This window comes from Nuphar pumila, chromosome 7, assembly GCF_984573655.1.
Source record: "Nuphar pumila chromosome 7, dmNupPumi1.hap1.1, whole genome shotgun sequence".
Lineage (NCBI taxonomy): Eukaryota > Viridiplantae > Streptophyta > Magnoliopsida > Nymphaeales > Nymphaeaceae > Nuphar > Nuphar pumila.
Genome location: NC_143255.1, coordinates 32,260,145 through 32,273,855, shown reverse-complemented (window position 1 = coordinate 32,273,855; position 13,711 = coordinate 32,260,145). Strand labels below are relative to the sequence as shown.

General features: G+C 34.2%; 1 protein-coding gene across 2 annotated transcripts in view; it reads right to left on the bottom strand.

Annotated features, from left to right (window-relative positions):
• Positions 1–13,711, bottom strand: part of LOC149831798 (brefeldin A-inhibited guanine nucleotide-exchange protein 5-like) — a 54,513-nt gene that overhangs the window by 23,103 nt on the left and 17,699 nt on the right. For both annotated transcript variants that reach the window (XM_090014145.1, XM_090014146.1), the window contains 7 exons: positions 11,725–11,964; positions 11,365–11,488; positions 11,106–11,254; positions 8,962–9,318; positions 8,602–8,768; positions 8,200–8,495; positions 7,880–8,058 (listed from right to left, as the gene is read on the bottom strand). In XM_090014145.1, coding sequence (XP_089870271.1) covers positions 7,880–8,058; positions 8,200–8,495; positions 8,602–8,768; positions 8,962–9,318; positions 11,106–11,254; positions 11,365–11,488; positions 11,725–11,964 — 1,512 coding nt within the window. The remainder of the gene's footprint in view (positions 1–7,879; positions 8,059–8,199; positions 8,496–8,601; positions 8,769–8,961; positions 9,319–11,105; positions 11,255–11,364; positions 11,489–11,724; positions 11,965–13,711) is intronic.

The following is a 13,711-nucleotide window of genomic DNA, read 5'->3' as shown; positions in this document are numbered from 1 at the left end:
TAAGTAGGAAAAAATTTATCTGACTCGTATTAACCCCACTTTTAAATGTTACTAGGTGAGACTCCCTCTTCTTAAACCAAGTGTTTGCTAAGATCATATCATAGGACAAACCAAAATCTAAAATCCTTTCTCCACTTTCATTTCTTTCTCCTGTACCATAGCCTCCATGGATACTCTCAAATCCATCCCTACTAATGCCTACATGTCCATTAAGGTCACCGCCGATGAAAAGCTTTTCTCCATAAGATATCCCTTGTACTACTCCATCTAAATCTTCCCAAAATTGATGCTTAATGGAATCATCTAAACCTACTTAAGGTGCATAAACACTAATAATATTAAAAATATTCGTACCTAATACTAATTTAATAAGCAAAATCCTATCACCCTTCCTACGAACCTCAACTACATTATCTATAAACTCACGACTCATAACAATCCCTACTCCATTCCTATTCTTATTTATTCCTGTATACCAAATCTTATATCCCCATGGTTCTATCACTTTTGCTTTCTCACCTACCCATTTGGTCTTTTGTAGACATAAAATATCAATCTTTCTCCTACACATAACATCTACTAACTCTACCAACTTACCAGTTAAAGACCCTATGTTCCAAGTGGCTAACCTAATTTTATGGTCTTGGACTAACTTCTTTACCCCCACCCGTCCAACAAAGTGAGGGAACCCTTGCTTATTTGACACCACACCCGGGCGCCGGTGTGACGCGTCGCTTCTGGGCGACGACCTAGCAACCCTTGCCCATTTATCACTGCCTCCGGGCCTAGAGAGTACAGCGCGTCGCTCAGAAGGGAACGCCCCAACGAAATTCTCATATTGGTTCATTTTCATAGGGTATGACTAAGTTTTTATGCTGGCTGTCACAGGCCTACCGCAACCCTCCTCCTTTATCCGGGCTTGGGACCGGCAGTGTATAACTCCAAATGACGAGGTGAGAATATTGTTGAAATTCTAAATCCAAATGACGAGGTGCAAGAAGTCAATTTATATGGAGTTAAATGTTCATACTCAAAGCCTAGGAGCTTTGTACAGAAGAACTTATATTTGTGTAGTTCATTGTAGATAGGTATACATTTAAAGTTTATTGTTATTATATTTAGTTATCAAGAAAGTTTATTGGGGAAAGCCACATAGTAAGTTTATACCACATGGATTTTCTACATCAACCTTTTCATAATCACAAAATACTACACTGGTTTTGTGGCATAAGAGATTAGGACATCCAAATGTATCTAAACTTAGTCATTTTCCACGTTTGGAAAAATTTTATAATATGAAAGAAAACAACACCTTTTGAATCGAGTAACCTAGTGTCTTCTAAACCTTTTGAGCTAGTGCATTTGGACATTTGGAGTCTTACTCCTATTCCACCTAGAGAAGGGCTTGTTTATTATGTTATATTTGTAGATGACTTCTCTCAATATACCTTGATATATTTTCATCTAAATAAGGGCTTTTCTTTTTTTTAATTCTGAATGTATGAATGTGTTCTACATGATTTTATAGGGATCATCCCTTTCTGATGTGTGGTTTGTTAAGAGTAATGTATTCTTTTATATGTATATATGTATATTGTTCTTTTTGTACATATACATACTTATGTATATAGTATAGTAAATACGTATATGCTCAAAGTATACATAGATATATATATTACATGTGTACATATATATTTATAATATATATACATAATTCTAGCCGTTGGGAGGCTCCTCCCTTTGGCTCCCACTCTTTCTCTCCACTACTTTTCCTCTCCTTTTCTCTATGAAAGGGTGTGAGTGTGTGCCTTTGTAATGAGAGAGTGATGGGTAGTATTAGGTATTTTATGTATGTTTTGAGAGTTATATAGCGAGGAACTTATGTAATTTTTCCTTTTGTACCTCTAGTGTCCATTATGACTAGAGTTATTCAATGTAATTTTTGTTTGTCCATTATGAATAGAATTGTTCATTCACTTTTTCATTTAACTTTTTAGCCCTCATGTTTTTATCAAAATGTTTTATGTTCTTGGAGACCATTAAATTGATCAATAAAATATTATTTTATTCCTTGTGTTCTTACCCCTTTGGTGGGTGTGTGGGTGTAAGCCCTTTTTGTGGCTTGTGTATTCCTTTGGTGCTTTGGTGTAACTCTTTGAGTGTCTATTCTTGTTGTTTCGGTGTATATATTTTGGAGGACCTTGTTTCCTTACATAGTATATGCTTCAAGTAATTTTTGTGAGTATTAGGCATGGCTTATACTCGAATGCATACTTTAAAATATTAAATGTGTTTCTCTTAGTGGATTATTGTGCTTATGCTTCCTCATGAGCATTGTTGAATCTTACTTTTTCTTTTTAGTCCTTAGTAGATTTATGTGTTTCTTGTCCATTGGTGATTTATTGATTTGGGAACTTGTGCACTCTTGCAACTCCTAGTGGTTTCTCTTTTACGCTTTGATATTTTTCTTAGAAATTTTATATTTGTTGTATAATGTATATGGATTCATGATTAGAGATCATTATGTATGTTATTTCTATATGTAGATCTTTACGAATTTCTACATGTTTGCTTTCAATTGTCTCATAATAGGCTTATGATTTAGCTTTAACCTCTTATCATATGTGTTCTTGTCTCTTTAATGAGACTTAATGACCTTTTGTATGTGATGTGTTTAATGCACTTGTTTATTGTTGATAGATTTATGATCTTTTCTCTATGTAGAGTGCCTATATTGGGCATGACTCGTTAAAATTTGTGAAAATTGTCATAAGATATCATGTATTGCATAAAATTGTATCAATTAAAATATTATTGTGTACATGTGCATAAATTTTTATGCTAAGGTTTTTATCTAACTTTATTAGATTTGAAACTTGTCTTTTCAAATCGGATATTTGATATGAACTCCCCTATTTGAAAAATGAATTATGTGAGTATGTATTGTCTTTTTATGACATTTGGATTGTCCATCACAGGATTTTATATGATGCATCATTTCTCTTGGCCTTGTTGGGTCAAGGTTAGCCATTGAGGTGAGTTATGTGTGCACCTCTAATTATCTTATCAATCTGCAATTATCAAAGTTTATATGTGTGACGTGTTGACACCAGTCTTGGATTTGATTGATAGTTTATTGGCCTCTGAATCCATATGTGCTTTTGATCATTCAGAGATGTTTGGTGGGGTGAGTTGTGTGCACCTCGTTTAATGTCAGTTTAGATTGTCAACCAGTGTTATTAAAAGCATGCCTCAAGGCACAAAAAGCGCGCCTCGCCTCAAGGCGAGGGGCTTTATGCCTTGAGGTGTAAGTATAAAGCATAAAAGCCCTGAGGCGTGCGTCTCATAGGCCTTGAGGCGCACGCCTCGAGGTGAGGCGAGCCTCAAGATGAGGCGCATATGCCTCATTGCTTTTGGCCAAATAAGGGTCAAAACCCTTATTTGACCAAAGTTTAGGGCTTAAACCCTTTTATTTTTTTGATAGGTCTCTCATGCAGCCTCTCTCTCTCGTCTCTCACTCAGCCTCTCTCGTCTCTCACGCAGCCTCTCTCTCTTGTCTCTCACCAAAAACTGGTATTGTCTCTCTCATCTCTCATTTTTTTCACACGCAGTCTTAGAAAGAAAACTTCACATGTTGATGATTGTGTTGAGTGTTTAGCATAGTTTGATTTGAACTCCTACTTTAGCATAAGTTGATGATTTCAGAAACTTTGGAGAGAAGTTTTTTTTACAATTTTCAATGTTCAGAGTCTACGTGTGAAGAAAAAACATGTGAACTTTTCTAAGACTGCATTCATATGATAACAAGTGAACTTCTCTCTTTTTTTTTTTCACACACATGTTGATGATTGTGCTGACTAAATATGTGAAGTTGTTGATGCTATGATGAGCCTTGTGCACTTTGAATATGCCCTGAAATACTTGTTGCCACTAGATGAAGTTGTTGGGCATGGTTGTGTATGTCATCCTTCCAAAACTATTGTTTCTTTTCTATTCTAAGGTTTTATGAAGTACACTTGCATGTATTTACGTGGATTTGTTTCCTTTTTGGTATTATGCTTCAAAACTTTGAATCGATTAGCCTTATTCCATTTAACTCTTTTGGCTTGGCTTAGTTCACGTTTTTTGGTTAAAGAAGATCTTGTGCACTTATTGGTTTCTCATATACACAAGGATGTATGCATTCATTATTCAGATTGCAACTGCTATTAGTTTATTGTTTGTTTGTGTATTTGTTGACTATTGAATTATTGAATCATAAAATGCAGCAAAATCTTTTTCTGTTATAGAAGATACTTTTCTTCAGGTTAGCATACTACTGTTAAATTATAGTATATTTGTAAATATATATGTTAATATATTAACATATATATACATTAAATGTGTATATATGTGTTAATATATATTAGGTATTTATGTAATTTTTATATTTTCTTTTGTTTTTTATGTTTCTTATTTTTGTAATAGGTAGTGCACCTTAGGGGCACTATTGTTATTATGTTCTAGCCGCTTTACATGTTAATCTCATATTTTTTCAATATTTATTTGAGATTTTTTATTTCTTGTTGGTTGTTTCATCAATAAAGAATTTGTTATTTATTTATAATTTTAGATATTTTTTATAGTTTTTTTAAGTTTAAAAAAAATGAAGCTTATGCTTTACGCCTCGCCGCAGATTTTGGTCGAGTGCCTCGCTACGCCTCAATGCTTTTCACAACACTGTTGTCAACTTATGGTTTGACTCTAACTGACAATTATTTGATCTCTAAATCTGATAGTGTTGTATCACTCATTTATTTATCTGTAATAGCTATCTATTTTTTGGAATCATGGTGCTTCAATAGCTATTCTTATTACTAACATTAGTGTGTTTCCATTACAAGCTTTCTTACCTCCAGCATCTTTTCATTTTTATATCTCTTATCTAAGTGTCAGTATATGTAGACAAGAGATGTTTGTTCACACCTTCATGTTTGTTTTTAGCCCATTGTTGGCATTGAGGTTATACTTTTAATCTAGTCGCTAATACACTTATTTTTTTAGTGTCATTATATGTAGACAAGAGATGTTTATTCACACTTTTGTGTGATTTTAGCCCATCGTTGGCCTTGTGATTTTTCTCTTGTTCTAGTCATTGTTACACTTGTTTTGAGTGTCATTATATGTAGGTAAGAGATGTTTATACACACCGTGTGTATCCTTGGCCCTTTAGTGGCATTATGTCTGTGCTCTTGTTCTAGTCGTTGATATACTTAATTTTTGAGGTTTGGAGGTCTAGTAAGGTGATTGCTTGTAATGGTTAAACTAGTGTTTTAATTTGCAAAATTCATTAATTATGATGTATGAGATTTTTGAAAATCTCTTCATAATTTTTTCTGAACTCATTTGTTTTTTTTATGAGAAATGGTTGTTGAAATATTTTCATGCATTTTGCATTGTATATGCCTTAGTTGCATGAGTTATTCCATGATTAATTGTCTTGCATAATTTGCATAAGGTTATATTTTTATAAGCATATGTTCAATAAACAAATATATATTTTTTTCTGTTGCCCTTTGTTGGTTCTTTGTATTGTCCCATAGTGGACTTGTGCTTATGCACTTTTGTCTTGTATTGTACCTTTGTGTCTTTGTGTTGTCCATACTTGAACTTGTATGTGCTTTTGCACTTTGCTTTTATAATTCTACATATCTCTTTAGATACTTTTCTAAGCAATTCATTAGTAAAATCTTTTATGTGTATGCCCATAGTGGCTATTGTGTGTATTTAACACTTGGTATTATCTTTTATAAAATTGATGTTTTTTTAACACTCTTATCTTTTATGTCTTCCACTGTGTAAAACTATTTTGTGTTTTTAACTCTTTTATGAGTTATTTCTTTAATGATCATGTCTTTTATGTGATAAATATATGAGCATTCACTTTAAATAATGCATGTTCTCATGAATGATTAAAAGGTTTATCGTATGATTTGTTCACGTTAAATTATGTTAAATTAAGTTTATATATTGTATGTGTGCTTAGCCATCCTCTCTCCATAATATATAACTAATAATAATTATCCTTTGAAATCTTCATAAGATATACTTTTGTATAGTTGGATGTTTTTGTTAGCCCTATTTACGGGTTTCCAAAAATTGATGATAATTAAAGATCTCCTGTGTAATGGAGCATATGATGGAGCACCTCTTGATGAAAGCAACGAATGGAAGAAATTGATGAAGACAAATGATGATATCTTGTGTAATGAGTTACTTATTTGTATTTGCAAACTTACGGTGAGTCACCGTAAGTTTGAGAGGGTGCTAAGAATAATGTGTGTATATGTGTGTGTGTATATATATATATATATATATATATATATATATATATATATATATATATATATATATTGTTCTTTTTGTACATATACATACTTATGTATATAGTATAGTATATACGTATATGCTCAAAGTATATGTATATATATATATTTATATATATATATATACACATATAGGGGACTAAGTCAAACTGGTTGACTTAGTCCCAACGGCTAGAAATTCTAGCTGTTGGGACCTATTTCTAGCCATTGGGACCTAGTCAAACTTGTTTGACTAGCTCCCAACTTAGTTCCCTCTCCTCTCCTTTTCTCTATAAAAGAGTGTGAGTGTGTGCCTTTATAACGTGAGAGAGTGATGGGTAGTATTAAGTATTTTATGTGTGATTTGAGAATTATGTAGTGAGGAACTTATGTAATTTTTCTTTTCGTATCTCTAGTGTCCATTATAACTAGAGTTATTCAATGTAATTTTTTTTGTCCATTATAAATAGAATTGTTCATTCACTTTTTCATGTAACCTTTTAGCTCTCACGTTTTTATCAAAATGTTTTATGTTCTTGGAGACCATTATAAAGTGTGTTGGGATACATGTCATTTTATGACATGGTTAGGTTTTTATAGGGTTTGAAAATCAACAGCACTCTCATGCTTTTATCAAAATGTTTTATGTTCTTGGAGACCATTATAAAGTATGTTGGAATACGTGCCATTTCATGACATGGTTAGGTTTTTATAGGGTTTGAAAATCAACAGCCCAAAATTTTCACAAAACAAGTTTCAAGGCTCAAAAACTCATATTTTTTCGTCTAAAAGACATAATCCAGGTGTGCATTCCTAACAAATCGGGCCCATTGCAAACACATTTATGGGGTAGGTTTTGCAAAAAAAAAGTGCCAGAAAACCCAGTTTATATATTTTAGTATGAATATTTTAATCACCATATCTATATATCTATATGCACAGAGAGAGGGAGAGAGAACTGAAAATGAAGGCAAATATAAAATATGTAAAACAGATAAACTATGTAGTACATGGACAAGTGGAAGCACCAATACCAGCACCTTGAAGTACCAGAATCAACACGGGTGCGGTAGGCATTTTGTAAATACCCATGTTATATAGCTACCATGTGACGCCATGGCTATAATTTGAAATGAATAGAAAAAACTTAACCTAATTAAAAGTATCCTAGAAATTCATGAAAAAATTTATGCCATACGCAGGATATCAAAAGACCATTTCAGCTTCCAGAAAAGACTTCCTTAAATAAAGAAAGCTTTTAGACAGGATGAAAAAGTTAAGGTATAGAGGAAATTTGCCTAACAATGTAACACAGAACAAATACTTGTAATGCATGCAATTACAACTCATTCAAACAAAACCAATTAACATCATATATGTGTAACTGAATTGTAGAGTGTAATTAGCTGCAACAAGTTGAAATCATCTTGGAAACACGTCAAATAAAACACACATGCACACTCCATTCTTGGAGAAAAATAAGACTGCCATAAAAGGAAGAAATATGTAGGCAATTGGACAGTTTCAACTGTTACCTTGACTGGAGATGAAGGAACCAAAACATCTCCAGCACGATTTCTGGATTTCATGGTCAAATTCTTTAGCAAAAGTGTGTCCATCATGTTCCCCATAAGCCTCTGACCAAATGTTTGACTCCTTTGCAAGTTTTCAGCATCAGAATCTTTCCCTGTCTTTCGAACAGGTGATGGTAGAACTACAAATATGATCGATCAAAATTAATTAATACAATTCAAAAGAACGTTTATTGAGGTGTCTTAATGCTTAGAGATACCATAAGAACATTGAGAACATGACACAGTATTGCAAATCATGCAATTATGTCATAGCAACAAACCTTCAGATTCCTCCAAGTTTAGCGTCAGCTGTGTTTCATGATTATCTTCTGATACAGCAGTAACTCTTGGATTCTGGCCAAAGCTTATACTGTCAACACTTTCAAGCCTACTGTTGAAATATTTTCCATTTTCTCTATCATGAAGATGATGAGAGTCCATTCTGCTATCATCACCAGCAGGCAAACTTGAACCGCTATTAGCACTCTGCTCATTCATCAAAATAATAGGGACCTTTGACACATCAAATCCTAGTGAATTGAGCAGCTCAAGGGGTTGTGTAGTATAGGTGGCATCACTGACAAACATCAAATGCAAACTCAAAGTCACCCGCTGAAGGAATAGTTTACAAGAAAGATCAAGAGATAACTTAATAAAATCCTCAAATAAGATCCTGTTTATACCGTATGCTTATCAATAGTGTGTCCCAGTCACTATCACTGAATTGGTGACCACCAACTTCTATGAGGTGCACAAGAGCACCTAATGATAGTGAAACTACTGCTTGATCCGTTTTCTTAGCGCAGTCCAACAAAAGTCCCAAAAGTGAAGGCAACATAAAGCAGACCTCCTGCAAATAATAGTAACCCCATAAAGATGCTAAGAGATTACTGAAGTGCATGAAAACTACAATCTTCAGAATCTCTGCAGGGAAAAGGAACTAAAGATAACTAATCATCATTTTGCAAGTCTGGAAGCTTATTGGATCCAAACTTTGATAAAAACAGCATCATTTAAAGCCATATGAATGCCAGATTTAATACCTTGTAAAATGTATTGAAAAGGTTACAGAGTAGTTGAAGCGAATGGATGCTGGTTTCACGAAGCCACTCTTCACCAGAAGCAGCAGCCACACCCTTTCCAGCATCTCTTACATGATCAAAAATAGGAAAAAGGACACGGTGGAAAATGCTCTCCCAAAATGCAGATGAGAACTTGTGACCCCTCTCATTCAGCAAATCAAAGAGCACCTCTAGTGCACAGTTCCTGACCTCCAATCTTGGGTCTGATGTCAGGTCAGATAATCCCGCCAACATTGGAAACCAGTAATGTTCAGTGACATCAAAATTAGGATCCCCGCCATCAATGACTGGCTTCAAGGCACCACCAGGAATAAGACCCTGAAAGAAGATGTTTTCATCAAAACGTGAGCTCAAATCAGCCACGTAAACAAACATTCAAACAGACTCAGACACTATTATTGCAGAACCATATAATTAGCAATTTGACATTGACCACAAAAACAGTCAACTAGCTGCCACAACAATTAGATTCTTCATCAACAAGATGCAAGAATCTATTCTTGGATGCTGCATTAAATGGAACAACCAGCAGAATTAGAAAGTTAAATGTTAATATGCAGGTCTGAAAGCTTAATAGGTTCATTTCTGGTTGCAACAAGAACATCAATAATGTGGCTCAGAAGTTTTCATAGTACACTTAAAAGAAAGTGATTTACCCAAGCAGCAATAGATCGTTCATCTGTACATGGAAGTAACAAACTTGGAATTATTTTACTAGTTAGCAACATGATCATTGCAAAAAGTTTCTTTATTTAAAGAAATAAAGGGCTTCTACATAACTAATGACTTGGGGAGTTGCACCACTTTCTTAAATGTGAAGCAGATAGAACAGAACCGTCAATGGTATTAAATTATTTTAGCAAAAATATCCTGTGAACACTTGACAGGTTTAACATGGTTGAATATACACCTACTGATGCTCCTTGTGCAATCAAAAACAAAGCACAGCTCCTACAAGAACTAGAGAAATAAGTGAGCATGATTGAGAGCTTTCAAAGTTTTTTTATTTTCCAGTGCATGTACTCTCCTACCTTAGTTCACTGGAAGTACTGGAAATTTTTTAATATATGTTAAAAAAAAGTATCAGTTATACACCAAATTGAAACAATAAAGTTTTTTTATGCTGTTTCAGCTAGAGTCTGAAACACAAGCAAAATTTGCTCCTAGTTACGAAAGAAGGAACCTAACTTCATTGAGAAGCAAAAGGTATGGCAATACTAAGGTAGAATATAGAGCTCTAATACGGATCATTTTCAGAAACTGTTCATGTATAAGGTTCAACAAGTATTCAGGAAGTGAAAATATGTTGATCAACTGCTTATTATGATTAAAAAGAAAAAGTCCAACAGCATTAGTTTTTCATCTAGTTGTGCATCACAGGTCCAACTAGTTTGATTGTCTTTTGCCAAAGAAAACCTATTATAGTTGGAAGTAAAATTTCTTGAAATTTTTTTTTGCAGAAACTGCATAAGGACTTTGAAAAGCAAGACACCATTTTCTTGAAGGCAAGTACATGCTTAAACAAGTACACTTTCAGGAGTAGTATTACACATTACAACAGAAGCGCACTTCAATAATGTTTGTATCTATTATTATTAGTTGTTCATATCTTAGTAGTCAAATGCACTAGGCAGCACCTAGCTGGGCGTTAAGGTGTCACCCAGAGATCCACAAAAGAATATAATTATTTAAATAAAATATCAAGTCATTAGAAAAACTGAAAACTTAAATATTTCAGAATACAAAGGCCTAGCCACTAAGGTGCACATTAGGGTATCTACATTAGGTGGCACTATTGTAATTGTGAACTATATGGGATTATTGTAATTAGTGTAAACTAGTAAGTGGCATCTTGCACTTGCTACTGGGGTTGCAGACTGATCATAATGCATAAAGGTTTGACATTAAGAAAAACAAGAACCTATAGATACAGGGCACAACTAGTACTGAAAGATCAACCATGCATAACTTAATTAGCAGCTTTAACACCTATATTAGAAGTCAGTGCATCAAGTGAACTAGCTCAGAGAAAAAAATTGATCAAAATGCACCGCTACATTATCTAATTGAATGCATGTATGGTGCATCATCAAAGTCATACGGACCTCGGCAAGGCGATCCTCACATATACGAAGTAGTGCAACAGCCTTCAAGCTTATCCTTTCTGATGTTTTATTGTTGGCAAATCCAATTAGACAATTGACACAGTCCATAAAGCAGTCTCCAACAACTTGATCAAAGTGTTCTAAGATAACTGCAATCCATGTCATGTCAAGAATATGAAAAAATTTAGAACAAGATTCAAAAATCAGGCCACATATCAACCAGTTTTGAAAAGTAACAAATGATAAGACAGTGTTCCACCTTGCTCCACATTTTCGAAAGCACTTTCGGCAATCGATTCCATTTCATCATCAGCAGCAGCTGTAAAGACCATAAAAACACTTCTCCAGCCTGATTTTATGCTTCCTACCTTAGACTTGATCATCTGAATGATCGTTTAATTCACCACATAAACAAGTATGGGTCAGACCCAGCAAACCACAATTGATAATATTCATGCAATAGCTTCCAGTCATAAACTGGAATCAGGAAACTCATACAGTTAGACAAACAGAAACAACAATCAGTCCGTCCAGAAAGCTATGATTCGTAAAATACTCATATAATAGCTTCCAATTCATAAAATGGAATCAGGAAACAAATACAGTTAGATGAACATACTTGGACAATACAATCAACAATTAGGCTCCTTATGGATTGACTCCGGCTATTCCTTATAAGAATGACAAATGGTTTCAAGATGTCATTCTGGAAAGTAAACTTGGTGAGCTCAGCACGCTCAAGGTATTTCATCCCAAGCTGCCTTAGTGAATCAATCGCATACATGGCAATTTTCTCGTCACGATGGCTCCCAGCTGAAATGAAATGGAGAGACAAAATAGACCAGATCCTAGCCCAAACCTGAAGACACAAACATTAAGAAAGGTAACAAAAAAGTCACCACTCCCAGATAAAACAGGTACAGAGTTGTGAAGAATTTGACACAACATTTGCATGTTTAGAAATGCATTTTCATACATGCAGAAAAGTAAATATATCAGTTGTTGACATTAAATGTAAAGTGCAAAAGCATCTGAAATATCACCTTACCAGATCCCAACTGCATTAATTTTATACAAAGACATAGAAAGCACATGAAGAAACCTCTAAAGCTATGTCACATAGGTGCAGGTACAAAAGCGATGCATCAATTTTCAAAAACTTGGGTGCAGAGTGAGGACACACACACACACACACACACACACACACACACACACACACACACACACACACCACTGAACTACTGAGGAATAACGAGAGATTAGATCTCATCCCGTTCTCAACCCATGACAAATATGAGCCTGAAGCCTCCATAACTCCAGGAATTTCTTTACAACGGCTATGTTCCATCCCTCATTTTCAAAGGCAGACAGAAAGGGGATCTATTTTATAATATTCCATTAAGTTTCCTTTCTTTGGTTTGAATGTCATTCAATCATCGAAGAAGATAGTGTCATTGCATAAGAGATGTCATTTCTAATTCATCTGTTTCTATTTTCTATATATGGAAAGTTAAGAAATTATCATATAATAATCGATAAGTTGCAAAAGAAAAAGGGGATGCTAATGAATGATTTTGATATATAGTCTACTCAGTAATCTATTATTATGGATGAATATAGTTAATTCTTGTATATATATAGTCACAACAAATATAGGCAATATCATGATAATATCGTTGTAAATTCATAGAACGGTATTCAAGGCAAAATGTCATGATATTTTAAAAATATCAGAAATTTACATATGTCATGATAATATCATGTTATCAATTCATTTTACTTGCCTCTTTCTTTTATACTTGTTACTTATTTCTTTGATTATATGTATATTATTGTATAAACATGTTATTGTCTTAATTGGTTCTGCTAGTGCTCTTTTATATTTTTTCTAAAATTTTTAAGTTTCAAGATTTTTCTGAGATTTAACAACTATACCTATATCATCATGAGAAATTTCCTTGTCGAGACCAATATTTGTCATTATGACACACACACACACACACACACACATATATATATAGAGAGAGAGAGAGAGAGAAATGTGCAGCTGCTACACCTAAATGGACCTATCACAGCTGTCCTATGTCACATGGGTGTGGGTACGGGTGCGACACGGGTGCAGAGCAATTTCAAAAATTTTGGACACAGGGACACGGCTATATATATGTATATATATTTTTAAAATATATATATATATCAATAATAAGACTCGGTCAAAGTTGTGCCCATTAGGGGACATGGCAATATATATATATATATATAACAATAATAAGACTCAGCAATATATATATATATATATATATTTTCTAATATATAAAAATATTGATTTTTTTAGTTTTTATATGTCTTTTTCCCTAAAATGGACAAAAATAGACTCAGTCAAAGTTGACCGAGTCCAAAATGTGGACAAACTTGGCCCCGGTGCGTTGACCGAGTCTGACACTTGGTTGGCCGTGTCCGAAGCCACACCCATGTCGGGGCGTGTCGACGCGGGTGTGTCAACCTTATAGCCGAGTCCGTGTGACTTAGCAACTCCATTTTAGATTGGAGTGCTCTCAATAAACCAAAAAAGGAGAGGAAAACCACCATCTCCTCTCCACCATGCC